Genomic DNA, 27,628 nt, shown 5'->3' with positions numbered 1-27,628 from the left:
ACCACGACGCCATCTTGCTATTCCCGTCTTATAGGCAGAAACTCAAACAGGATGTACCAGCAACGAGAACTATACAATGCTGCTCTGACCATTCGGAAGCCACGCTTCAAGATTGTTTTGATCACGCAGACTGGAATATGTTCCAGTCAGCCTCAGAGAACAACAACGACCTATACGCTGACTCAGTGAGTGAGTTGATAAAGAGGTGCATTGGAGATGTTGTAACCACTGTCACTATTAAAACCTACCCTAACCAGAAACCATGGATGGATGGCGGCATTCGCACAAAACTGAAAGCGCGAACCACCGCATTTAACCATGGAAAAAGATCTGGGAATATGGCTGAAAATAAACAGTGTAGTTATTCCCTCCGCAAGGCAATCAAACAAGCGACATGCCGGTACAGGGAAAAGGTGGAGTTGCAATTCGAACAGCTCAGACACGGGACGTATGTGACAGGGTCTACAGGAATTCACRGACTACAAAAAGWAAACCAGCCACGTCACGGACACCTACGTTACGCACCCAATGTCACAGGAAGGCCAAAAAGATCATCAAGKACAACAGCCACCCGAGCCACTGCCTGTTCACACCGCTATCATCCAGAAGGCGAGGTCAGTACAGGTGCATCAAAGCTGGGACCGAGAGACTGAAAAACATCTTCTATCTCAAGGCCATCAGACTGCTAAACAGCCATCACTAACTCAGACAGGCTGCTGCCTATATTGAGACCCAATCACTGGCCACTTTAATAAATGGATCACTAGTCACTTTAAACAATGCCACTTTAAATATTGCCACTTTAATAATGTTTACATATCTTACATTACTTATATCAGATGCATATACTGTATTTTATACCATCTATTGCATCTTGCCTATGTCGCTCGGACATCACTCATGATACATCACATGTACATATATGTACATATAAATATATGGATCCATATAAGGAGGAGCGGTGTGCATATTTGTAAACAACAGCTGGTGCACGGAATCTGAGGAAGTCTCTAGATTTTGCTCGCCTGAAGTAGAGAATATTGTGATAAATTGCAGGCCACACTACTTGCCTAGAGAGTTTTCAGCTATACTTTTCGTGGCTGTTTATTTAGAATCACAGACAGATGCTGGCACTTAGAACGCACTCAGTCAGCTGTATAAGGAAATAAGCAAACAGGAAACAACTCACCMAGAGGCGGCACTCCTAGTGGCTGGAGACTTTAATGCAGGGAAACTTAAATCAGTTCTACCAAATTTCTATCAACATGTTAAATGTGMAACCAGAGGGAAACAAATTCTAGATCACCTGTACTCCACACAGAGACGCGTACAAAGCTTTCCCTCGCCCTCCATTTGGTAAATCCAACCACAACTCTATCCTCCTGATTCCTGCTTACAAGCAAAAATTGAAGCAGGAAGCACCAGTGACTCRGTCTATAARAAAGTGGTCAGATGAAGCAGATGCTAAACTACAGGACTGTTTTGCTATCACAGACTGGAACATGTTCCGGGATTCTTCCGATGGCATTGAGGAGTACACCACATCAGTCACTGGCTTTATCAATAAGTGCATCGAGGACGTCGTCCCCACAGTGACTGTACGTACATACTCCAACCAGAAGCMATAGATTACAGGCAACATTCGCACTGAGCAAAAGGGCAGAGCTGCCGCTTTCAAGGTGCGGGACTCTAACCCGGAAGCTTACAAGAAATCCAGCTATGCCCTGCGACAAACCATCAAACAGGCAAAGCGTCAATACAGGGCTAAGATTGAATCATACTACACCGGCTCCGACGCTCGTCTTATGTGGCAGGGCTTGCAAACTATTACAGACTACAAAGGGAAGCACAGCCGCGAGCTGCCTAGTGACACGAGCCAACCAGACGAGCTAAATCACTTCTATGCTCGCTTCGAGGCAAGCAACACTGAGGCATGCATGAGAGCATCAGCTGTTCCGGATGACTGTGTGATCACGCTCTCCGTAGCCGACGTGAGTAAGACCTTTAAACAGGTCAACATACACAATGCTGCGGGGCCAGAAGGCTTACCAGGACGTGTGCTCCGGGCATGTGCTGACCAACTGGCAGGTGTCTTCACTGACATTTTCAACATGCCCCTGATTAAGTCTGTAATACCAACATGTTTCAAGCAGAACACCATAGTACCTGTGCCTAAAAACATGAAGGCAACCTGCCTAAATGACTAAAGACCCGTAGCACTCACGTCCGTAGCCATGAAGTGCTTTGAAAGACTGGTAATGGCTCACATCAACACCATCATCTCAGAAACCCTAAACCCACTCCAATCTGCATTCCGCCCAAACAGATCCACAGATGATGCAATCTCTATTGCACTCCACACTGCCCTTTCCCACCTGGACAAAAGGAACACTTATGTGAGAATGCTATTCATTGACTACAGATCAGCGTTCAACACCATAGTGCCGCAATGCTCATCACTAAGCTAAGGATCCTGGGACTTAACACCTCTCTCTGCAACTGCATCCTGGACTTCCTGACGGGCCGCCCCAAGGTGGTGAGGGTAGGTAGCAACACATCTGCCATGCTGATCCTCAACACTGGAGCCCCCCAGGGGTGCGTGCTCTGTCCCCTCCTGTACTCCCTGTTCACCCACGACTGTATGGCCAGGCACGACTCCAACACCATCATTAAGTTTGCAGACGACACAACAGTGGTGGGCCTGATCACAGACAACAACGAGACAGCCTATAGGGAGGAGGTCAGAGACCTGTAGTCAATTCTTCGGCTTGCAAGCCTCCACCTTTTTCCTCCAAACATAACGATGGCCAGTATGGCCAAACAGTTCTAATTTTGTTTCATCAGACCAGAGGACATTTCTCCAAAAAGTACGAACTTTGTCCCCATGTGCATTTGCAAACCGTAGTCTGGCTTTTTTTTTTTGAAGCAGTGGCTTCTTCCTTGCTGAGCGGCCTTTCATGATATGTCGATATAGGACTCGTTTTACTGTGGAAATAGATACTTTTGTACCCGTTTCCTCCAGAATCTTCACAAGGTCCTTTGCTGTTGTTCTGGGATTGATTTRCACTTTTCGCACCAAAGTATGTTGATCTCTAGGAGACCGAACGTGTCTCCATCCTGAGCGGTATGACAGCTGCATAGTGTTTATACTGGCATACTATTGTTTATACAGATGAACGTGGGTACCAATGAAGAATTCAAACTTTGGAAATTGCTATCCAAGGAGACCAAACTTGTGGAGGTGAATTTTTTTTTTTCTGAGGTCTTGGGCTTGATTTCTTTTGATTTTCCCATGATGTCAGCAAAGAGGCACTGTAGTTTGAATGTAGGCCTGAATACATCCACAGGTACACCTCCAATTGACTTCAAATGATCAGAAGCATCATCATTTTCTGGAATTTCCAGTGTTAAAGCATCACAGTCAATTAGGTGTATTAACTTCTGACCCACTGGAATTGTGGATACAGTTGAGTTATAAGTGAATAATCTTGTCTGTAAACAATTGTTGGAAGAATTACTTGTGTCATGCACAAAGTAGATGTCTAACCACTTGCACAAACTATGTTTGTTAACAGACATTTGTGGAGTGGTTGAAAATGAGTTTTATTGACTCCAACCTAAGTGTATGTAAAGTTTATGACTCAACTGTATTAATTTCAACAGTTTTTTTTAGAAGAAATGGTGCATTATATGAAAAAAGTGCAAGGGGGACAATATTTTTTGCCAAATAGTAGGCAGTCTTAAAGCAGTAGTTGAAAACGACATAAGGAATAATAGAGCACCGGCACGAGGGATTCTAAATGAACTCGGTCTGTTGTCAGATTATGCTTACCGCTCAGGTAACCTAATGTAGCAGGCAAGTAAAAGCACCACTGAAACTAGATCCTCCACATTCTGGTTCTTGACGAGAAATAAAAATAAATGAGGGGAGAGGTTCTCTTCTGCATTGTTCAACAATCCAGTAAATGTAAAGGAGGAATTACAGTGGCTTGCAAAGTATTCACCCCCTTGGCATTTTTCGTATTTTGTTGCCTTACAACTTAAAATGAATTTTGGGGGGTTGTTATCATCTGATTTACACAACATGCCTACACACTTTGAAGATGCAAAATATGTTTTAATTGTGAAACAAACAAGAATAAGACCAAAAAAAAGAACTTGAGCGTGCATAATTTTCACGCCCCACAAAGTCATACTTTGTAGAGACACCTTTTCAGCGAGTTACAGCTGCAAGTCTCTTGGGGTATGTCTCTATAAGCTTGGCACAGCTAGCTACTGGGATTTTTGCCCATTCTTCAAGGCAAAACTGCTCCAGCTCTTCAAGTTGGATGGGTCCGTTGGTGTACAGCAATCTTTAAGTCATACCACAGATTCTCAATTGGATTGAGGTATGGACTTTGACTAGGCATTCCAAGACATTTACATGTTTCCCTTAAACCACATGAGTGTTGCTTTAGCAGTATGCTTAGGGTCATTGTCCTGTTGGAATGTGAACCTCTGTCCGTTTCAAATCTCTGGAAGACTGAAACAGGTTTTCCCTCAAGAATTTCCCTGTATGTAGCATCATCCATCATTCCTTCAATTCTGACCAGTTTCCCAGTCCCTGCAAATGAAAAACATACCCACAGCATGATGCTGCCACCACCATGCTTCACCGTGGGGGTGTTGTTCACGGAGTGATGAGGTGTTGGGTTTGCGCCAGACATAGCATTTTCCTTGATGGCCAAAAAGCCACATTTTTGTCTCATCTGACCAGAGTACCTTCTTCCATATGTTTGAAGAGTCTCCCACATGCCTTTTGGCGAACACCAAACGTGTTTGCTTATTTCTTTCTTTAACTTCTTATGGCTGAAGGGGCAGTATTGAGTAGCTTGGATGAAAGGTGCCCATTGTAAACGGCCAGCTCCTCAGTCTCAGTTGCTAATATATGCATATTATTATTAGTATTGGATAGAAAACACTCTAAAGTTCCTAAAACTGTTTGAATGAAGTCTGTGAGATTAACAGAACTCATATGGCAGGCAAAAACCTGAGAAGTTCCACTTCCTGTTTGGATTTTTTCTGGGGGTGCCATATTTTCAACCAAGCTCTTATTGAAAATACAGAGAGATATGGATGGGTTTTCACTTCCTACGGCTTCCACTAGATGTCAGCAGTCAATATAACTAAGTCTGATGACTCTAATGTGAAGGGGGGTCGAAGGAGACAGAATTTAGTATGAGGTGCCATGAGGTGACCATGCATTCAACACGCGCGTTCACGTGAGAGGCAGCTCTGTTCCATCTCTCAATTGAAGTCGATTTAATTCTCCGGTTGGAACGTTATTCAAGATGTATGTTAACAACATTCTAAAGATTGATTCAGTACATCGTTTGCCATGTTTCTACTGACTAACGGAACGTTTGGACATTTCGTCACGTTATAGTGGTCGCGCTTTGAGACTTTGGTTAGGGTTTTGGTAAACAATTCGAAAGTAGCTAATTTGACATAAATAACGGACATGAACGAACAAATCAAGCATTTATTGTGGACCTGGGATTCCTAGGACTGCATTCTGATGAATTCATCAAAGGTAAGGAAACATTTATCATGTATTTTCTGGTTTCTGTTGAGTCCAACATGGTGGCTAATTTGGCTAATCATCTGAGCTCCGTCTCAGATTATTGCATGGTTTATATTTCCGTAAAGTKTTTTTGAAATCTGACACAGCGGTTGCATTAAGGAGAGGTATATCTATAATTCTATGTGTATTACTTGTATTATCATTTATATTTATGTTGAGTATTTCTTTTGAAACGATGTGGCTATGCAAAGTCACTTGATGTTTTTGCAACTAGTGAATCTAACACCTCAATGTAAACTCAGATTTTTTTATATAAATATGAACTTAATCAAACAAAACATGCATGTATTGTGTAACATGAAGTCCTATGAGTGTCATCTGATGAAAATTATCGAAGGTTAGTGATTCATTTTATCTCTATTCTGGTTTTTGTGAAAGCTATCTTTAGCTGGAAAAAATGTCTGTGGTTATTGTGTTTTTGTGGTGACCTAACATAATCGTTTGTAGTGCTTTCGCTGAAAAGCCTATTTGAAATCGGACACTTTGGTGGGATTAACAACAAGATTAYCTTTAAAATGATATAAGACACATGAATGTCTGAGGAATTTTAATTATGAGATTTCTGTTTTTTGAATTTGACGCCCTGCACTTCGACTGGCTGTTGTCATATCGATCCCGTTAACGGGACTGCAGCCATAAGAAGTTTTTAAGCAATGGCTTTTTTTCTGGCCACTCTTCCATAAAGCCCAGCTCTGTGGAGTGTACAGCTTAAAGTGGTCCTTTGGACAGATATTCCAATCTCTGCTGTGGAGGTTTGCAGCTCGTTCAGGGTTATCTTTGGTCTCTTTGTTGCCTCTCTGATTAATGCCCTCCTTGCCTGGTCCGTGAGTTTTGGTGGACGGCCGGTTTGTTGTGGTGCCATATTCTTTCCATTTTTTAGTAATRGATTTAATGGTGCTCCGTGCGATGTTCAAAGTTTCGGATATTTTTTTATAACCCAACCCTGATCTGTACTTCTCCACAACTTTGTCCCTGACCTGTTTGGAGAGCTCCTTGGTCTTCATGGTGCCGCTTGCTAATTGGTGCCCCTTGCTGAGTGGTATTGCAGACTCTGGGGCCTTTCAGAACAAGTGTATATATACTGAGATCATGTGAGAGATCATGTGACACTTAGATTGCACACAGGTGGACTTTATTTAACAAATTATGTGACTTCTGAAATTAATTGGTTGCACCATATCTTATGTAGGGGCTTCATAGTAAAAGGGGTGAATACATATGAACGCACCACTTTCCGTTTTTTTTCCGTTTTTTTTTATATGTTTTTTTTTTCTTCACTTCACCAATTTGGACTATTTTGTGTATGTCCATTACATGAAATCCAAATAAAAATCAATTTAAATTACAGGTTGTAATGCAACAAAATAGGAAAAATGCCAAGGGGGATGAATACTTTTGTAAGGCACTGTAAGATGGCGTGTCGCCATGTTAACAGCCAAAAGCGGACTTTGCGTCACATGCTCTTCTTCCATTTCCCCTGAAAACCGGAACATCCGGTTGTTGACGACTCTGTACATAATTTTTTCAGGAACTCTGGCTAGTGCCTACAATATGGCAGCAACTATAAATATTAGCTTACATCATCACACAAAACACTGTTTGTTTTTGCTCCAATGCAATGTCTTTATTTTAATTTTATTTAACTAGGCAAGTCAGTTAAGAACAAATACTTATTTACTATGACGGACTACCCCCCCGGCCAAACCCTCCCCTAACCTGGATGACGCTGGGCCAATTGTGCGCCACCCTATTGGACTCCCGATCACGGCTGGTTGTGACACAGCCTGGGAACGAACCAAGGTCTGTATTGACGACTTTAGCAATGCCCTGCCTTAGACCGCTGGCGAAAACTATGTATTTGTTGGACATTGTTTTTCCACAGTGCTTTAATGGAGTTGTCAATGCCAACAACTGGATGCTTCCGATTTTCAGGGATATAGAACTCAAATGTTTTCTCTCTAGCCAGTGAAACTTTTGACTCCATTGGAGAAAAAAKACATCAGAAAACAAATGTTATTTTCTTTAGCATATCTTTGAGATGTAGTTTTAGTAGAAAACTGTCACCATTGGTTATAATAGCATTGCCTTACTAATCCTCAAGGCAGAGGTCTGCCATGCCTTGCGGCATCACCAAACCACTGTGAATTTAAGCAGTTGAGGATGAAAGCAAAGACATCTCAAACGTTCCCAGAGTGAAAGATAGTGGCAGAGGTACCAAGAGTTCGAGGTTTGGCCTTCTGAAACTGAGTGATTTCATTTMTTGGCAGGGAATTCATTAAAATGATAATTCTTATTTATGAAGCCCTTTAAGAAATTGAAATACTCTCCATGTACTGCCTCCTATTAATTAACTTTTTTCTCTCATTTTCTTTCTTTCTCCCTTCTTTTTTCTCACTTCCTAGTGAACTTGGCACACTAATAGGTTATGAATAATTCTGTTTCAGTTTAGACGGCAATTAGCCACAATGCCAGAGGCCATTCTTCTTCTCCTCCACCAGAGTGGAGATTTAACACCCAGCTGATAGTGCTCACACTTTCCCCTGGCTGTATCATTCATATATCTCCACCACCACCCCTAAACGATTAAGGGGTTAACTTGGGCTGAATCCTCTCCCATTGATAAAGATCTGTTCATTTACGTCTGTGAAGAGTTAATCCGGTTCGGTATCAGGTTTATTGAATGGTTTTACGTAATTCTGGGAAAGTGAAGGTCAGCGGAGGAGCTATGAGAACCAGAAGTCGTCTTTGGGTAAACCTGCAGCCTAATGTCAACAGCCATTGGCAATATGGCAAATGAACAAAATATGCTAATGGWCTAACCATGTCCTTGTGTTTTTCTCTGTCTTCTGTTTGTCTGAGAAATGTTACTGTTGATAATTAGCGATAAGCTGTACATAAGAAGACTTGCTGCCGGACTTTAAATGCCAGTGAGCCAGCTGTCAATAGAGAAAGTTACACCAACAATTATGGCAAAGAGTGAGTGAGAAAAGCAGCTCCTCAGGTCACTGGCAGAAACATGGGAAGAAAAAGAAACACGTCATTCTCCAAAATAGCAGTGAAATGGGTTTGTAATTATACAGAGAGAGGATGGGAGGACAGGTTCAAATCCTGGTCTTCACAGTGTTCTCAGATGCAGCATTAGAGAGGGGAAAGGCTCAGGTTATTTTGACTTTCTTTTTTGGCAGTCATGTCCAAGATGGCGTAGCAGTGCAGACGTGTTTTGTTCGTCCTCTCGTGTACTTTTGTATTTTTCATMTTTTTTGTATATATTTCAATTTTATTTTCAATCTCTTCTCCATTTTAGTTCAATTATACCTTCCGGTAACCTGCCTCACCCAATGTGATACGGAACCGCTATTATTTTACATTTTTAGACCTTATAGCAAGAACCACCTAGCCATCAGAAGCTAACCAGCTAATTAGCTACAAGCTATTTAGTCATTGTTAGCCACTGCTAGCGGCCTTTACCTTCTGCACAGATACCAGCCCTTTTTTTATATATATTTTTTGCCTGGATAATACTCGCCAGCCTACCAGTAACGGACTGCCTCTCCACTACAACGCCGGATTCCTGCCGTAATCCCTGGACCATTACTCCTGATCTTCACAGMTAGCTAGCACCCACCGAGTTACCCAGTACCAAAGCTATCCCTGAGGCCCACCTCCCGGACTACTCAGTTGTTCACCCGGACTCCACCCAAACACGGCTAGAACACACTACTCCACCGGATCCTTGCCGTAAGCTCTGGACCTTGGCACCAGATCACCGCTGCTACCGAGTGGCTATAGTGGCTAACGCCCCTGCCCCGAAGCTAGCACCAGTTAGCCGTGAGCCAGGGGCATCTCCCGGCTAGAAAACTAAATTACTACAATACCTCTTTCACCATCTGGCTTGGATCCTTAGTCGACACGGCGCCCCGCCGCACCACCACGACTGGTCTGCCGACGAATACTCCATCCGCTGTGCCTTCAACCGGCCTCCGTCGGACTTCAGAACAGACGCTTCTACTAGCCCCGAGCTACTAACTTTAAACGCTGTGTTGCCCACATGCTAGCATAGTAGCGACTACTCCGCGGCTTCCCTGTTCCATCTATTGCTGCCCCCTGGACCCTATGATCACTTGGCTACATAGCTGATGCCTGCTGGACTGTCCATTAATCACGGTACTCCATTCTGTTTATTTTTTTGTTTATCTGTCGGCCCCAGCCGCGAACTCAGGCCCTGTGTGTAGTTAACCAACCCTCTCTGCCCATTCATCGCCATTGTACCTGTTGTTGTTTTAGCTGATTAGCTGATGTTGTCTCACCCGTTGTTGTCTTAGCTAGCTCTCCAAATCAACACCTGTGATTACTTTATGCCTCGCTGTTTGTCTCTCTCATATGTCAATATGCCTTGTATACTGTTGTTTAGGTTAGTTATCATTGTTTTAGTTTACAATGGAGCCCCTGGTTCCACTCATTATACCTCTGATACCTCCTTTGTCCCACCCCCTACACATGCGGTGACCTCACCCATTATAACCAGCTTATCCAGAGATACAACCGCTCTTATCATCACTCAGTGCCTGGGCTTACCTTCGCTGTATACGCACCCCACCATACCCCTGTCTGCACATTATGCCCTGGATCTATTCGACCACGCCCAGAAATCTGCTCCTTTAATTCTTTGTCCCCAACGCTCTAGGCGACCAGTTTTGATAGCCTTTAGCTGTACCCTCATCCTACTCCTCCTCTGTTCCTCGGGTGATGTGGAGGGAAACCCAGGCCCTGCGTGTCCCCAGGCACCCTCATTTGTTGACTTCTGTGATCGAAAAAGCCTTGGTTTCATGCATGTCAACATCAGAAGCCTCCTCCCTAAGTTTGCCTTACTCACCGCTTTAGCACACTCTGCCAACCCTGATGTCCTTGCCGTGTCTGAATCCTGGATTAGGAAGGCCACCAACAATTCTGAGATTTCCATACCCAACTACAACATTTTCCGTCAAGCTGGAACTGCCAAAGGGGGAGGAGTTGCAATCTACTGCAGAGATAGCCTGCAAAGTTCTGTAATACTTTCCAGGTCTATACCCAAACAGTTTGAACTTCATTTTTTTTTAATTAACCTCTACAGAAATAAGTCTCTCACTGTTGCCGCCTGCTATCGACCCCCCTCCGCTCCCAGCTGTGCCCTGGACACCATTTGTGAATTGATCGCCCCCCATCTAGCTTCAGAGTTCGTTCTGTTAGGTGACCTAAACTGGGACCTAAAATGCTTAACACCCCGGCAGTCCTACAATCTAAGCTAGATGCCCTCAATCTCACACAAATCATCAAGGAACCCACCAGGTACAACCCTAAATCCATAAACATGGGCACCTTCATAGACATTATCCTGACCAGCTTGCCCTCCAAATACACCTCCGCTGTTTTCAATCAGGATCTCAGCGATCACTGCCTCATTGCCTGTATCCGCTATGGGACCATGGTCAAACGACCACCCCTCATCACTGTCAAACGCTCCCTAAAACAGTTCTGCGAGCAGGCTTTTCTAATCGAACTGGCCCGGGTATCCTGGAAGGATATTGACCTCATCCCGTCAGTCGAGGCTGCCTGGTCATTTTTTTAAAGTAATTTCCTCACCATCTTAGATAAGCATGCCCCGTTCAAAAAATGCAGAATTAAGAACAGATATAGCCCTATAGCACAAAAACATCCTGTGGCGGACTGCAATAGCATCGAATAGTCCCCGCGATATGCAACTGTTCAGGGAAGTCAGGAACCAATACATGCAGTCAGTCAGGAAAGCAAAGGCTAGCTTTTTCAAGCAGAAATTCGGCATCCTGTAACTCTAACTCCAAAAATATTTGGGACACTTAAAGTCCATGAGAACAAGAGCACCTCCTCCCAGCTGCCCACTAAACTGAGGCTAGGTAACACGGGTCACCACTGAAAAATCCATGATAATCGAAAATTTCATAAAGCATTTCTCAACGGCTGGCCATGCCTTCCTCCTGAATACTCCAACCCCGGCCAACAGCTCCCCCCTCCCCCCTCCCCGCCAGCTACCCGCCCCAAGCCTCCCCAGCTTCTCCTTCACCAAAATGCAGACAGCAGATGTTCTGAAAGAGCTGCAAAACCTGGACCCATACAAATCAGCTGGGCTAGACAATCTGGACCCTCTCTTTCTAAAACTATCCGCCGCCATTGTTGTCAACCCTTATTACCAGCCTGTTCAACCTCTCTTTCTATCGTCTGAGATCCCTAAGATTGGAAAGCTGCCGCGGTCATCCCCCTCTTCAAAGGGGCTGACACCCCTAGACCCAAACTGTTAGGCAGGCAGGATGGATATAGCTCTTATCTAAAGTCTTCGAAAGCCAAGTTAATAAACAGGTTTCGAATCCCACCGTACCTTCTCCGCTGAAACGGTCACGGGTGCACCTCAGCCACGCTCAAGGTAATAAACGATATCATAACCGCCATCGATAAAAGACAGTACTGTGCAGCCATCTTCATCGACCTGGCCAAGGCTTTCAACTTTGTCAATCACCGTATTCTTATCGTATTCTTATCGGCAGACTCAACAGCCTTGGTTTTTCTAATGACTGCGTCCTTGGTTCACCAACTACTTTTGCAGACGAGTTCAGTGTGTCAAATCGGAGGGCACGTTGTCCGTACCTCTGGCAGTCTCTATGGGGTACCACAGGGTTCAATTCTCGGGCCGACACTTTTCTCTGTATATATCAATGATGTCGCTCTTGCTGCGGGTGATTCTTTGATCACCCTCTACGCAGACGACACCATTCGGTATACTTCAGGCCCTTCCTTGGACACTGTGCTAACTAACCTCCAAACGAGCTTCAATGCCATACAACACGCCTTCCGTGGCCTTCAACTGCTCTTAAACACTAGTAAAACCAAATGCATACTTTTCAACCGTTCGCTTTCCGCACCCGCCCGCCCGACTAGCATCACCACCCTGGACGGTTCCGACCTAAAATATGTGTCTAAATACCTAGGTGTCTGGCTAGACTGTAAACTCTCCTTCCAGACTCATATTTAACATCTCCAATTCAAAATCAAATCTAGAATCGGCTTTCTATTTCGCAACAAAGCCTCCTTCACTCACGCCGCCAAACTTACCCTAGTAAAACTGACTATCCTACCGATCCTCGACTTCGGCGACGTCATCTACAAAATAGCTTCTAATACTCTACTCAGCAAACTAGATGCAGTCTATCACAGTGCCATCCATTTTGTTACCAAATCACCTTATACCACCAACCACTGCAACCTAGTCGGCTGGTCCTCGCTACATATTCGTCGCCAGACCCACTGGCTCCAGGTCATCTATAAGTCTATGCTAGGTAAAGCTCCGCCTTATCTCAGTTCACTGGTCACGATAACAACACCCATCCGTAGCACACGTTCCAGCAGGTATATCTCACTGATCATCCCCAAAGCCAACACCTCATTTGGCCACCTTTCCTTCCAGTTCTCTGCTGCCAGTGACTGGAACGAATTGCAAAAATCGCTGAAGTTGGAGACCTTTATTTCCCTCACCAACTAACTTTAAACATCTGCTATCTGAGAAGCTAACCGATCGCTGCAGCTGTACATAGTCCATCTGTAAACAGCCCACCCAATCTACCTACCTCACCCCCATACTGTTTTTATTTTATATACTTTTCTGCTCTTTTGCACACCAGTATCTCTACTTGCACATCATCATCTGCTCATTTATCACTCCAGTGTTAATCTGCTAAATTGTAATTATTCGCTCCTATGGCCTATTTATTGCCTACCTCCTCATGCCTTTTGCACACACTGTATATAGACTTTCTTTTTTCTACTGTGTCATTGACTTGTTTATTGTTTACTCCATGTGTAACTCTGTGTTGTTGTCTGTGTCACACTGCTTTGCTTTATCTTGGCCAGGTCGCAGTTGCAAATGAGAACTTGTTCTCAACTAGCCTACCTGGTTAAATAAAGGTAAACATTAAAAAATGATCCTGTTAGTAGGGAACTTGGGGTTCAGTAGGGGTAGGTGAAATTGTGTTACAGTTTGATATAGTACAATCTCCAAAAAAACAGTGCCTCTGCCGACACATACACTCATTATCACACTGAGACAGTGTCAGCCATCAAACTTGCTGAGCACACCCTATGAGAAATGTTCACTACCAGTCAGAGAAGGGGAGCTAAGGGTAATGATGATGATTATGATTATTAGCTAAAACCTGATGATGATTCTTCTTTTTCAAAACTTGACCGTTCTACATCTTTAGAACCGCATTCAGTTCTGTAGTACAACTGTCCGTAGTGTGTGTCAGTAGTGCATGTCAACTGGAACCTATTTGACATTTCCTCCAGCTTGTCCAACTACTCTCATGGCTGTCTGTCTGCTACCTTCACTCACAAGGAGTGCTGAGGTAGATTTCTTGTAATTTTTTGCTGCTTTAATGTATTTCCATAGAAAGGCACCAGAACATGTTACAACAGAACATKTTGATTAATGTTGCAGAGCGTCAGAGTAGAACAGAGCTAGACATTTTTGCATATTCACAGTCACGGGCTGACTACAGAGTTTAAATTACTTACACATAACGGTGAGAAAGACATTTCCCGATGCCAAGACCACCTTTTCTCTCGTTGCTCGGTCATAGATGCCCACGTGGCACTCATAAGGCCCATTGTCCGAGATCCGTACCTCCGGGAGCCTGCAGAGATATGACAGACAAAAACGTAATTAAAAACACACACAATAATAAAAACATTTACACTACCGGTCAAAAGTTTTAGAACACCTACTCATTCAAAGCATTAAAACAGCCAAGTGCAGTCGCAAAAATCATCAAGCGCTACGATGAAACTGGCTCTCATGAGGACCGCCAACGGAAATGGAAGACCCAGAGTCACCTCTGCTGCAGAGAATAAGTTCATTAGAGTTACCAGCCTCAGAAATTACAGCCAAAATAAATGCTTCACATAGTGCAAGTAACAGACACATCTCAACATCAACTGTTCAGATGAGACTGCATGAACCAGGCTTTCATGGTCGAATTGCTGCAAAYAAACCACTACTAAAGGACACCAATAAGAAGAAGGGACTTGCTTGTGCCAAGAAACACGAGCAAAGGACATTAGACAGGTGGAAATTTGTCCTTTGGTCTGAGATTTTTGATTCCAACCGCTGTGTCTTTGTGAGTCTTTGGGTGAACGGATGATCTCCGCATGTGTATTTCCCACTGTAAACCATGGAGGAGGAGGTGTTATGGTGTGGGGGTGCTTCGCTGGTGACACTGTCTGTGATTTATTTAGAATTCAAGGCACACTTAACCATAATGGCTACCACAGCATTCTGCAGTGATAAGCCATCCCATCTGGTTAGGGCTTAGTGGGACTATCATTTGTTTTTCAACAGGACAATGACCCAACACACCTCCAGGCTGTGTAAGGGCTATTTTACCAAGAAAGAGAGTGATGGAGTGCTGCATCAGATGACCTGGYYTCCACAATCMCCCGACCTCAACCAAATTGAGATGGTTTGCGATGAGTCGGCCCGCAGAATGAAGGAAAAATCAACCAACATGTGCTCAGCATATGTGGGAACTCCTTCAAGACTGTTGGAAAAGCATTCCAGGTGAAGCTGGTTGAGAGAATGCCAAGAGTGTGCAAAGCTGTCATCAAGGCAAAGGGTAGCTACTTTGAAGAATCTCAAATATAAAATATTATTTTGATTTGTTTAACACTTTTTTGGTTACTACTTGATTGCATATGTGTTATTTCAAAGTGTTGAAGTCTTCACTATTATTCTACAATGTAGAAAATTGTAAAAATAAAGAAAAACCCTTGAATGAGAACTTTTGACCGGTAGTGTACATCGATTTTTTTTTCATAATACATTATTTTYTCAGACAGGAAATAGTTTGGACATTTTGAAGTGGAAATCAATATTGAAGTGGAATTCAGTTAATTCATTCCACTTACAAATTGCATGACTGTCCTTCATAGTGTTCCTGCTTTTGTCCCTAATGAATGATGTCGAAAGGAGGTGAACAACAGACATCCACATGTCAGAATACAACATTTTTGTTCTCTTGTTGAAATTCAGGAAGCAATAATTTGACCAAAACATAATTCTTTTTCACGAGCAACACCTCCATGAAGGACAGAAAATTATTCAGGCAGCCAGCAGATTACCAGGAAACGGCCATTTTTGAAAGGCCTGCGAGCTCAATCTGTATTCTGTTTCCGCCTAATGTGTCAACAGCGATAATCAAAGTGGGACACCACCAGTCGCATTTAGGCCYTGTGATTTATTTCCACAAAACGGGAACAATTGTCCTTGCCGCCCGGCTGTTTCAGAGGGAGACCTCTGTTGGAACAGCGGCAGGGCACTCGGAGCACCGTAGCTCTGATGAGTTCAGCAGTGGTATGTGTAAGGGGGTGGGGGGTAAAATTAGATAATTCTGTTGGAGAACAGTCAACCCTTGGTGGGGCCACCCTTCCCACCCCCAGCCTGTATAGAGCACACGTCCACAATCACTATGGTGAGGCCCCATGGGTCAATGGTTGCTGATGCTGACTGATAGAGACTCAGTGGCAGTCACATTCTACCATAAACTATGCATTTCTAATCCTATACCTAATCTCTTACATGTCATGGCTGTTTTAATGCTGAATTCAACAATGGCCTCCAGCTTCAAAACACTTAACCAACATGATAGTCACACAATGTTTGACTGACAGCAAGCTCATTTATATTGAATGGGGGCAAAATGGGAGTCCACTGTGCATCTCACACACATTGCTCTCATTCAGCCACTCATTTTTCCCAGCATGTCAAATCACATCTATCAATCTAATTTATTTATAAAGCCCTTTTTACATCAGCCGATGTCACAAAGTGCTCTGGATCCTGACCAGATGTCCCTTCCATTGGAATTTGTTTCACAAATTAATCCTGATATAATAACAATGTTGACTACAAAAAAATGCTTTTTCCTTTTGGAGTAGCATGCAGTTTCACCCACTAATTCTAGTTGYGAGGGCACTTTGACAAACTGTGATTATGACGATTTGATGAGAGCCCTGGCACCAGTGGTACCTATGTTGGCATTATCCTGGCATCCCTCTTAGTGTCTTGGCTCCACTAGCTGTGCCAACCAACTGCCAACTGCCATGTGACTCCAGTCCAGCACATCTCTTCACTTTGTCTTTCTYTCTCGTTCTTTATCTCTCTCTCTCTGTCTCTCTCTTTTTTCCATCTGTCTGTCTCTCTCTCTTTTCCATCTGACTGTCTGTCTGTCTCTCTTTTCCATCTGTCTGTCTGTAACTCTCTTTTCCATCTGTCTGTCTTTTCCGTCTGTTTGTCTGTCTCTCTGTTCCATTTGGCTCTCTTTTCCATCTGTCTGTCTCTCTTTTCAGTCTTTTTGTCTGTCTGTCTCTTTGTTTGTCTGTCTGTCTGTCTCTCTCAAACACCACTGATGCTGCATTATGGGTACAGTGTTTTTTTAAGTATTTCCCGAATTTCTCCACCCTGCCATGGCTCATTAATCAGCAACTAATAAAAAGCTGATTAACACTAAACCACACCAAGGTGAGGGGCTGCAATACAATCTCTCTCTCTCTGTGTGTGTGTGTGTGTGTGTGTGAGAATGTTTGTCCTTTGTCCCTGAAACTCCAAGAAATAGTTTACCTTGAAACTTAGAGGTTCAGGGAATCAAAATAGTGTCATTAGTCACACATTGTTGTCATTAGAAATAGTATCATTAAGTGACTCAGCACAAAAAAATGACTCCCTCTCACAGTACAGTCAAAACAACATACTACATACTGTTCACAATATAGAAACACCCATGTACACACACACACACACACACACACACACACACACACACACACGGATAGGATCGATGGCAATGAGGCCACTCAGAAGAGCAGCAAAAACAGCAGAGAAAGGGAGAGGGAGAGAGAGAGGAGAGAGAGAGAGATCAATCCTCCCTGGGGAGTAATGACTATTCTGTTTAACTCTGTGTTTTCTTCTTGCAGCCCTTCCTGTGCTGTCCATGCCTGGAAGCTGTGCTGTGTTACAGGGACCGGGAGGGAGAGAGAGAGTYGTCCTGACAGAACACTGCACAGAGTGGTCCCTGTTAGCTCAGCCAGACAATCTCTGCAGCAAATCAGCTAACGTGGTGTCAGGAACTGGGCTTCTGCTTCGCTGTGCTCTTCTTAGCCTTAAGTGCAGGAGCCTTGTATCCCTGCATTAAGGCTGGCTAGGGGGAGGATTGTCTGATGTAAGTATATGAGAAACAGAGACTGTTAGCCTAGAGGACAAAGATATGAAGAGACTAGAAAGGTGTGTAAGGCAGTAAGGCAGAGGCACACTGTGTCTCCTCTAGTGTTTCCTCTGGAGAGGAAAGTCCTATTTTAAACACAATGCCATTGATGTGAACACTGTGATTCTCTGTGCTGGGAGAGGGGGATGGCTTTGTAGGCCACTATGTGTATGCTGGTCTGTCCCAAGTCTGTGTTTACACACAAAGCTGTATATTGTTGTTGTCCATAGGCCTGGATAGTTGTCTGGAGCCTAACCCACACAAGAACAGAGGAATATTCTGAGAAGACAGCTCTTAGACAAGATGGTGCAAGGCATGGAAAGATAGGTGAAACAGCGGCAAAGGGTCACAGAGAAGCCTCACAACACTGATTTATTTTCCTGAAGCCTGTTGAAGAATGACAGCGGGACTTGCCCTTCAAATTTAGGAATGGGGAAAAGGTTGTACGTGTCACGCCCTGACTTTAGTTATATTTGTTTTCTTTATTTTTTGGTTAGGTCAGGATGTGACAAGGGTGGTTTGTTTAGTTTTTGAATTTGTCTAGGGTTTTTGACTTGTCTAGRGGTTTTGTCTATCTATGGGKATTTGGTATGGTCTAGGGGATTGTAGGTTTATGGTGGTCTGAATTGGTTCCCAATCAGAGACAGCTGTTTCTCGTTGTCTCTGATTGGGGAGCCTATTTAGGTTGCCATTTTCCATGTTGGTTTTGTGGGTAGTTGTTTTCTGTTTTGTATGAGTACATGACAGAACTGTTGCGGTTTGTTCCACTTTTGTTTTTTTGTTTCAGTGTTCAGGTTTTAATAAACATCATGAACACGTACGACGCTGCGCTTTGGTCTACTCCTTCTTCCTCAGACGAACATCGTTACAGTATGTCTAACATTGTGACTCCTATTAATATTCACACTGATGGAATACATTTTTAAACATCTTCAACAACTTATTTTCACTCAGTAGTATGGAGGAAAAAGGAAACCGCACACTGCTCTTGATAGGATCACCGATGTTTAATAAGCTTACGTATCGGCCTCACGGCCTTCGTCAGAGCTTTTGTGATTTTTTGAAATTTGCACCCCTATATAGACCTGGCCCCACCCACATCCATTCTACACATCGAAGGGGGTTGGAGGCAAAGGAAAAACAAATAAGTGCTACCAAATATAACAATATGCATTTCATAAATATTACAAGTGTATAAATAAGGCGTATTGAACATGTCTGTAAAACCTCAATGAGGACATAGCAAGTTTTCATTAGTCATTGGGTACATCGTACGAAAGACGTCAGAATAATCTACAATAGACACATATTTCATGTTCAAATTCACAACATCACATACATAGGCATTTCATCATTAAGTCCTTAGTATGTATGGGAAAGTCACATGGAGGATTGCAAAGCTACTGGTAATTTACCAAAATTGCCAAAATATTCTGTAATGTTGTAATTAACAGGTAATCTATCGCAATTGAGGTAATATTGGTAATTTATACTTGAATAACTTTAAAAAAAAATATGTATTCATATATAGTATACATTTTGTATGTCTGTGTCCATATTGTCCATTTAAGAGAAAATAGCCTAATTAATGAAAAAAGCATCTGTCACGACTTCCGCCGAAGTTGGTCCCTCTCCTTGTTCGGGCAGCGTTCGGAAGTCACCAACCTTCTAGCCATCGCTGATCGACTTTTCATTTTCCATTGGTTTTGTCTTGTCTTCCATCACACCTGGTTCCAATTCCATCAATTACATGTTGTGTATTTAACCCTCTGTTCCCCCCATGTCCTTGTCGGTAATTGTTTCWTGTAGTGCTTATGCATGGTATGCTGGTATTTACCGGGTTTTGTTTGACCCATTTATTGTATTGTTCTGTTGACGGTGGTTTATGGATATTAAACGACACCGTTGTAAATCAGTTTTTGCTCTCCTGCGCCTGACTTCTCTGCTGCCAGTACGCACCTCACTACAAATTAACAATGGCATCTTCCAACTTGTCTTTTTTCACAACTGCCACCCGTTTGGTTTGATAACACTATCAAAAAAGACATATAGACATAGTAAAATAAAATAATTACAAGTCTGTCAAAATATATACAATATAGAGGATATTTCATGCTGAAACCGTCATATTAAACACTAATGGTATTCACTAAGTTAATGGTTTAAAATTAGGCTAATGTCTTACAGCTATGTCATTCTATTTTCTATAATATTTTAGTAAATATTTGAATATATATACAATATATACAGTTGAAGTCGGAAGTTTACATACACCTTAGCCAAACACACTTAAATTCAGTTTTTCACAATTCCTGACATTTAATCCTAGTAAAAAATCTCTGCTTTAGGTCAGTTAGGATCACCACTTTATTTTAAGAATGTGAAATGTCAGAACAAGAGTAGAGAGAATTATTTATTTCAGCTTTTATTAATTTCATCACATTCCCAGTGGATCAGAAGTTTACATACACTCAACTAGCATTTGGTGGCATTTTCTTAAACGTTTTAACTTGGGTCAAATGTTTCGGGTAGCCTTCCACAAGCTTCCACAATAAGTTGGGTGAATTTTGGCCCATTTCTCCTGACAGAGCTGGTGTAACTGAGTCAGGTTTGTAGGCCTCCTTGCTCGCACACACTTTTTCAGTTCTGCCCACACATTTTCTATAGGATTGAGGTCAGGGCTTTGTGTTGACCACTCCAATACATTGACTTTGTTGTCCTTAAGCCATTTCTGCCACAACTTGGAAGTATGCTTGGGGTCATTGTCCATTTGGAAGACCCATTTGCGACCAAGCGTCAACTTCCTGACAGATGCTTTGAGATGTATTTTCAATATATCCTCATTTTCCATCCTCATGATGTAATCTATTTTGTGAAGTGCACCCCGTACTTCACGGTTGGATGGTGTTCTTTTTTAATGGCGTATTGGAGCAGTGGCTTCTTCCTTGCTGCGCGCCTTTCAGGATATGTCGATATAGAACTCTGTTTTACTGTACATATGGACACTTTAGTATCTGTTTCCTCCATCATCTTCAACAAGGTCCATTGCGGTTGTTCTGGGATTGATTTGCACTTTTCGCACCAAATGACGTTCATCTCTAGGAGACAGAACGCGTCTCCTTGCTGAGCGGTATAACGGCTGTGTGGTCCCTTGGTGTTTACACTTGCGTACTATTGTTTGTACAGATGAACGTGGTACCTTCAGGCGTTTGGAAATTGCTCCAAAGGATGAACCAGACTTGCGGAGGTCTACAATTCTTTATTGAGGTCTTGGCTGATTTATTTTGATATCCCATGATGTCAAGCAAAGAGGCACTGAGTTTGAAGGTAGGCCTTGAAATACATCACAAGTACACCTCCAATTGACTCAAATTAAGTCAATTAGCCTAACAGAAGCTTCTAAAGCCATGACATAATTTTCGGAATTTTCAAAGCTGTTTAAAGGCACAGTCAACTTGGTGTATGTAAACTCTGACCCACTGAATTGTGATTAACTTTCTGAACCACCATAGTTTTGAACCACCCAAAACTTATTGTTTTGTAGGCGATCGATAAACTTACACAACGCTTGTATTGCTTTCGCTGTAAAGCATAATTTCAAAATCTGAGACAACAGGTGGATTAACAAAAGGCTAAGCTGTGTTTTGCAATATTGCACTTGTGATTTCATGAATATGAATATTTTTCTAGTAATATTATTTACCTGTGGCGCTATGCTATTCAGCGTTGCTGATGACAATAGTTGTCATCAGCAACGCTGAATAGCATAGCGCCAGCGAAAGCAATACAAGCGTTTGTGTAAGTTTATCGATCGCTCGACAAAAACAATAAGTACACTTAGCATCAGGTAACTTGGTCACGAAAATCAGAAAAGCAATCAAATTAATCGTTACCTTGATGATCTTCGATGTTTTCACTCACAAGACTCCCAGTTAGACAACAAATGTTCCTTTTGTTCCATAAAGATATTTTTATATCCAAATAACTCTGTTAGTTTGGTGCGTTATGCCCAGGATCCACCGGAAAGAGCGGTCACGACAACGCAGACAAAAATTCAAATTATATCCATTAATGTCCACAGAAACATGTCAAACGTTTTTTATAATCCATCCTCAGGGTGTTTTTCAAATATCTATTCGATAATATATCAACCGGACAGTTGCTTTTCACTAGGACCGGGAGTAACAATGGCTGCCTTTCCCTTTTGCGCACAACTCACTCTGAGAGCCCCACCTTCCACTTACGCAATGTGGTCGTTCACGCTCATTCTTCAAAATAAAAGCTGAAACTATGTCTAAAGGCTTAGAAAAAGGAGTCTGGTTGATATCCCTTTAAATGGCAATAGGGATGCATAGGACAAGAGAGGTTTCAAAAACAGGGGCACTTCCTGATTGGATTTTCCTCAGGTTTTAGCCTGCAATATCAGTTCTGTTTAACTCACAGACAAAATTTTTGACGTTTTGGAAACTTTAGAGTGTTTTCTATCCTAATCTGACAATTATATGCATATTCTAGTTTCGGGGGCTGAGAAATAGGCGGGTTCAAATGGGTACGTTTTTTAGCCAAAATGAAAATCTGCCCCTAGCCTATTAAGTGAAATAATCTGTCTGTAAACAATTGTTGGAAGAAAAATTACAAGTATATACAGTTGAAGTAGGAGAAGTTTACATATACTTAGGTTGGAGTCATTAAAACTTGTTTGGGATAGGGGGCATTATTTTGACGTCCGGATGAAAAGCATGCCCAAAGTAAACGGACTGTTACTCGGGCCAGAAGCCTAGGATAAGCCTATGATTGGTAGCTTTGGATAGAAAACACTCTGAAATTTTCTAAAAACTGTTAAAATAATGTTCTGTGAGTATAACGGAACTGATATGGCAGGCGAAACCCCGAGGAACAAACCATCCCCCAAAATTATTTCTGCCTACCACTATTTTCAATGGCTGTCACTTTTAATATAAGGCGAAGTCCTCCCAGATTGCAGTTCCTAGGGGCTTCCACTAAGATGTCAACAGTCTTTAGAAAGAGTTTCAGGTGTTTTTTGGAAAAATAGCCAGAAATTTTAGTTTTCTAGGTGGCTCCCATTTTGGCTGTAGTGTTTCCAAGCACGTGAATGGAAACGCGTTTCTTTGGTATTTTTTCTCTGGTAAAGACAATACGATTCTCTGTCTTAAATTGTATTGTTTATTTACGTATTAGGGTACCTAGGGTTTGATTAACTTCTTGCAACTATGGGGTGCTGTTCCGCATTAGCATATTTGTGTCTCCAAATTAAACTGCCTCGTGCTAAATTCTTGGATCGTACAATGCATATTATTGTTATTATTGGATAGAAAACACCTTCTAGTTTCTATAGAAGTTGGAATTTTGTCTCTGAGTGTACAGAACATTTCTACAGCACTTTTCATGACAGGGTTCAGATTTCAGAAATTTTTACCTGCATCGTGGATCTGCGGTGTCTGTTTTTAAGGCGACAGTGAATGCTATGAAGAAACCGACCACTGCCTACGTCTTCCTCTGGGTGTCTGTACGTCATCACGTTTTCAAATGGAATCGATGGGACATTCACAGCCATATATAAAAAGACGAAAATGTATAGAGACCGCCCTTTCTTGTCGTGCGCCTGAAGCGTGAAGGACATCGGACCTGCCTCGTTTCCAAATCGTTTTCTAACCAGCAATATTTCTCCGGTCATGTTTTCAGTTGTTATAGTTGTTAAAAACATCATAATGTAGTTAATTTGAACCGTTTTATAGCAATTTATATCCGTTTAGTGCGATTTTGAGGAATTTCTTTGTTGTGCACTCTGAAAGTTTGGACACGTTTTGGGGTGTCGGTCGTTGGTGGTGGACATTTCGAAGGACAGAGGACATCTATCGACCCAAAGACGTTTATAACATAGAAAGGATACATTGCCCAAGAATCTGATGGAAGAAACAGCTCAAGTAAGCAATATTTAATATGATAAATCGTGTTTCTGTCGAAATATTTTAAACGCTATACTTTTCGCCATTTTGGTTTGGTATAGCTTCACTTGGCCAACCCTGTATTGAAAAGTAAGGATAATATTTAAAATGTAAATCAGCGGTTGCATTAGAACTAATTTGTCTTTCGATTGCTGTCAACCCTGTATTTTTTAGTCAAGTATATGATTAGCTTTCAATAAACTAGATCACTCTGATAGATGACGTCAGACATATTGAGGCTTGATTTCCTAGTATTTTTATTGTGTAACCACGGTTTTGTATGGCTAAATATGCACCTTTTCGAACAAACTGTATATGTATATTGTAAAATGATGTTACAGGAGTGTCATCGGAAGAATTCTGAGAAGGTTAGTGAAAAAATTAATATATTTTGGCGGTGATTACGTTATAGCGCTCTTTGGCTGGAATCGATGCTCTGGTAACGTTTGCACATGTGGTATGCTAACTTATCGATTTTGTTTTCGCTGAAAAACGCTTAGAAAATCTGAAATATGGTCTGAAATCACAAGAACTGGGTCTTTCCATTGCTATGCTTTGTCTATTTTTATGAAATGTTTTATGATGAGTAAATTGGTCATACGTTGCTCTATCGTAATTCTAGTCGATTTGTGATGGTGGGTGCAATTGTAAACTGTGATTTCTACCTGAAATATGCACTTTTTTCTAACAAAAACTACTATCCTATACCATGAATATGTTATCAGACTGTCATCTGAAGAGGTTTTTTCTTGGTTAGTGGATATCAATATCTTGTTGAGCCGAATTGGTGATAGCACCTGAAGGAGTAAGAAACTGATGGAGTTAGAATAGTGGTGTATTTTGCTAACGTGTTTAGCTAATAGATTTACATATTTTGTCTTCCCTGTAAAACATTTAAAAAATCTGAAATGGTGGCTTTATTCACAAGATCTGTATCTTTCATCTGGTGTCTTGGACTTGTGATTTAATGATATTTAGATGCTACTATCTACTTGTGAAGCTATGCTAGGTATGCTAATCAGTGTGTGGGGGGTGGGGGGTGCTCCCGGACCCGGGGTAGAGGCTCGTTAGAGGTTAAACGTTGTTTGACTTGTTTGGAAAAGTTTATTAGTAACGTTTGGGATTTTGTATGCATTTTGATGGATGGAAACTGGGTGGATTATTGACTGAAGCGTGCCAGCTAAACTGAGTTTTTCTGGATATAAAGAAGGACATTATCGAACAAAAGGACCATTTGTGATGTAATTGATCATCAAAGGTAAGGCATTTATTATATCGCTATTTCTGACTTTTGTGTCGCATCTGCCTGGTTGAAATATGTTTTTCATGGTTTTGTATGCGGGGCGCTGTCCTCAGATAATCGCATGGTGTGCTTTCGCCATAAACCTTTTTGAATTCTGACACAGCGGTTGATTAACAAGAAGTTAACTTTATTTTGATGTATTACACTTGTGATTTTATAAAAGTTAAATATTTATAATCTGTAGTTTGAGTTTCGCGCTCTGCAATTTCACCGGATGTTGTCGAGGTGTCCCGCTAGCGCACGCCTTTCCCAAAGAGGTTTTAAAACTTGTTTTTTAACTACTCCACAAATTTTCTTGTTAACACATATAGTTTTGGCAAGTCGGTTAGGACATCTACTTTGTGCATGACACAAGTAATTTTTCCAACAATTGTTTACAGACAGATTATTTCACTTATAATTCACTGTCTCACAATTCCAGTGGGTCAGAAGTTTACATGGAAATAAAAGCGGAAATAAATCACTCTCTACTATTATTCTGACATTTCACATTCTTAAAATAAAGTGGTGATCMTAACTGACCTAAGACATTTACTTTTTACTAGGATTAAATGTCAGGAATTGTGAACAACTGAGTTTAAATGTATTTGGCTAAGGTGTAAACTTCCAACTTCAACTGTATTTCCGTTGTGATAATGCCAACACAGAGGGACAGAAATAATTTGATTTGATACAAATTTTGATTTGATAAATTACCTACACCTGTGATTATCTGAAGTACCCAAAAAGCCACCAGATGTCATCTGATAACATTTCATATATTCCTTGACAATTACCAGAATTCTGGTAATTTACTGGTAAACTCAAAGTTTACAGTAGTATACCGTTTCTTTGCAACCCTAATCTGACTTTGACATGGAAGTGGTAATATTTCTACTTGAAGCAATCTCACACAGGAGGACATTGAGGCTACAGCTACAGTGCGTTAGCGAAGTATTCAGACCCGTTGACTTTTTCCATATTTTGTTACGTTACAGCCTTATTCTAAAATGGATTTAAAAAAAAAAATGTTCCTCATCAATCCACACACAATACCCCATAATGACAAAGCAAAAACAAGTATTTTGAAATGTTTGCAAATGTATTAAAAATAAAAAACAGATAGCTTATTTACATTAGTATTCAAGCCCTTTGCTATGARGCTCGAAATGAGCTCAGGTGCATCCTGTTTCCATTGATACATTTTTAGATTTTTCTACAACTAGATTGGAGTCCACCTGTGGTAAATTCAATTGATTGGTTATGATTTTGAAAGGTACACAACTGTCTATATAAGGWCCCATAGTTGACAGTGCATGTCAGAGCAAACACCAAGCCATGAGGTCGAAGGAATTGTCCGTAGAGYTCCGAGACAGGGATGTGTAGAGGCACAGATCTGGGGAAGGTTACCAGAACATTTCTGCAGCATTGAAGGTCCCCAAGAACACAGTAGCCTCCATCACTCTTAAATGGAAGAAGATTGGAACCACCAAGACTCTTCCTAGAGCTGGCTGCCCAGCCAAACTGAGCAATCAGGGGAGAAGGTCATTGGTCAGGGAGGTGACCAAGAACCCAACGGTCACACTGACAGAGCTCCAGAGATCCTCTGTGGAGATRGGAGCACCTTCCAGAAGGACAACCATCTTTGCAGCAATCCACCAATCAGGCCTTTATGGTAGAGTGGCCAGACAGAAGCCACTCCTCAGTAAAAGGCACATGACAGCCCACTTGGAGTTTGCCAAAAGGTACCTTAAGGACTCTAAAACCATGAGAAACAAGATTCTCTGGTCTGATGAAACGAACTTGAAACCTTTAGCCTGAATGCCAAGTGTCATGTCTGGAGGAAACCAGGCACCATCCCTGTAGTGAAGCATAGTGGTGGCGGCATCATGCTGTGGGGATGTTTATTAGCAGGAGGGGCTGGGAAAGTCAGGATCAAGGGAAAGATGAACGGAGCAAAGTACAGAACGCTCTTTGATRAAAACCTGCTCCAGTTAGCTCAGGACCTCAGTCTGGGGCGAAGGTTCACCTTCCAACAAGATAATGACCCTAAACACACAGCCAATACAAAGCAAGAGTGGCTTTGGGACAAGTCTTTGAATGTCCTTGAGTGGCCCAGCCAGAGCCCGGACTTGAACCCGATCGAACATCTCTGGAGAGACCTTGAAATAGCTGTGTAGCGATGCTCCCCATGCAACCTGACAGAGGCTCTGCAGAGAAGATTTGGAGAAACTCCCCAAATACAGGTGTGCAAGCTTGTAGCAAGCTTGTAGCATCATACCCAAGAAGACTTAAGGATGTAATTGCTGCCAAAGATACTTCAACAAAGTACTGAGTAAAGGATCTGAATACTTATGTCAAAGTGATACTTCAGATTTTCTTTTTTTATATTTATAAAGTTGTAAATGTCTAAAAACCTTGTTTTTGCTTTGTTTTCATG

At 42.0% G+C, this 27,628-nt stretch overlaps 1 protein-coding gene across 2 annotated transcripts in view; it reads right to left on the bottom strand.

Moving 5' to 3' along the window:
- LOC111967716 (immunoglobulin superfamily member 21-like) overlaps positions 1–27,628 on the bottom strand; it is a 317,443-nt gene that overhangs the window by 109,334 nt on the left and 180,481 nt on the right. For both annotated transcript variants that reach the window (XM_023993007.2, XM_023993015.2), the window contains exon 4: positions 14,201–14,319. In XM_023993007.2, coding sequence (XP_023848775.1) covers positions 14,201–14,319 — 119 coding nt within the window. The remainder of the gene's footprint in view (positions 1–14,200; positions 14,320–27,628) is intronic.

The sequence above is a fragment of the Salvelinus sp. IW2-2015 genome, linkage group LG1 (genome assembly GCF_002910315.2).
Source record: "Salvelinus sp. IW2-2015 linkage group LG1, ASM291031v2, whole genome shotgun sequence".
NCBI classification, from domain to species: Eukaryota; Metazoa; Chordata; class Actinopteri; order Salmoniformes; family Salmonidae; genus Salvelinus; species Salvelinus sp. IW2-2015.
Note: the sequence above shows the minus strand (reverse complement) of the source record. Positions and strands in the feature narration are given on the sequence as shown.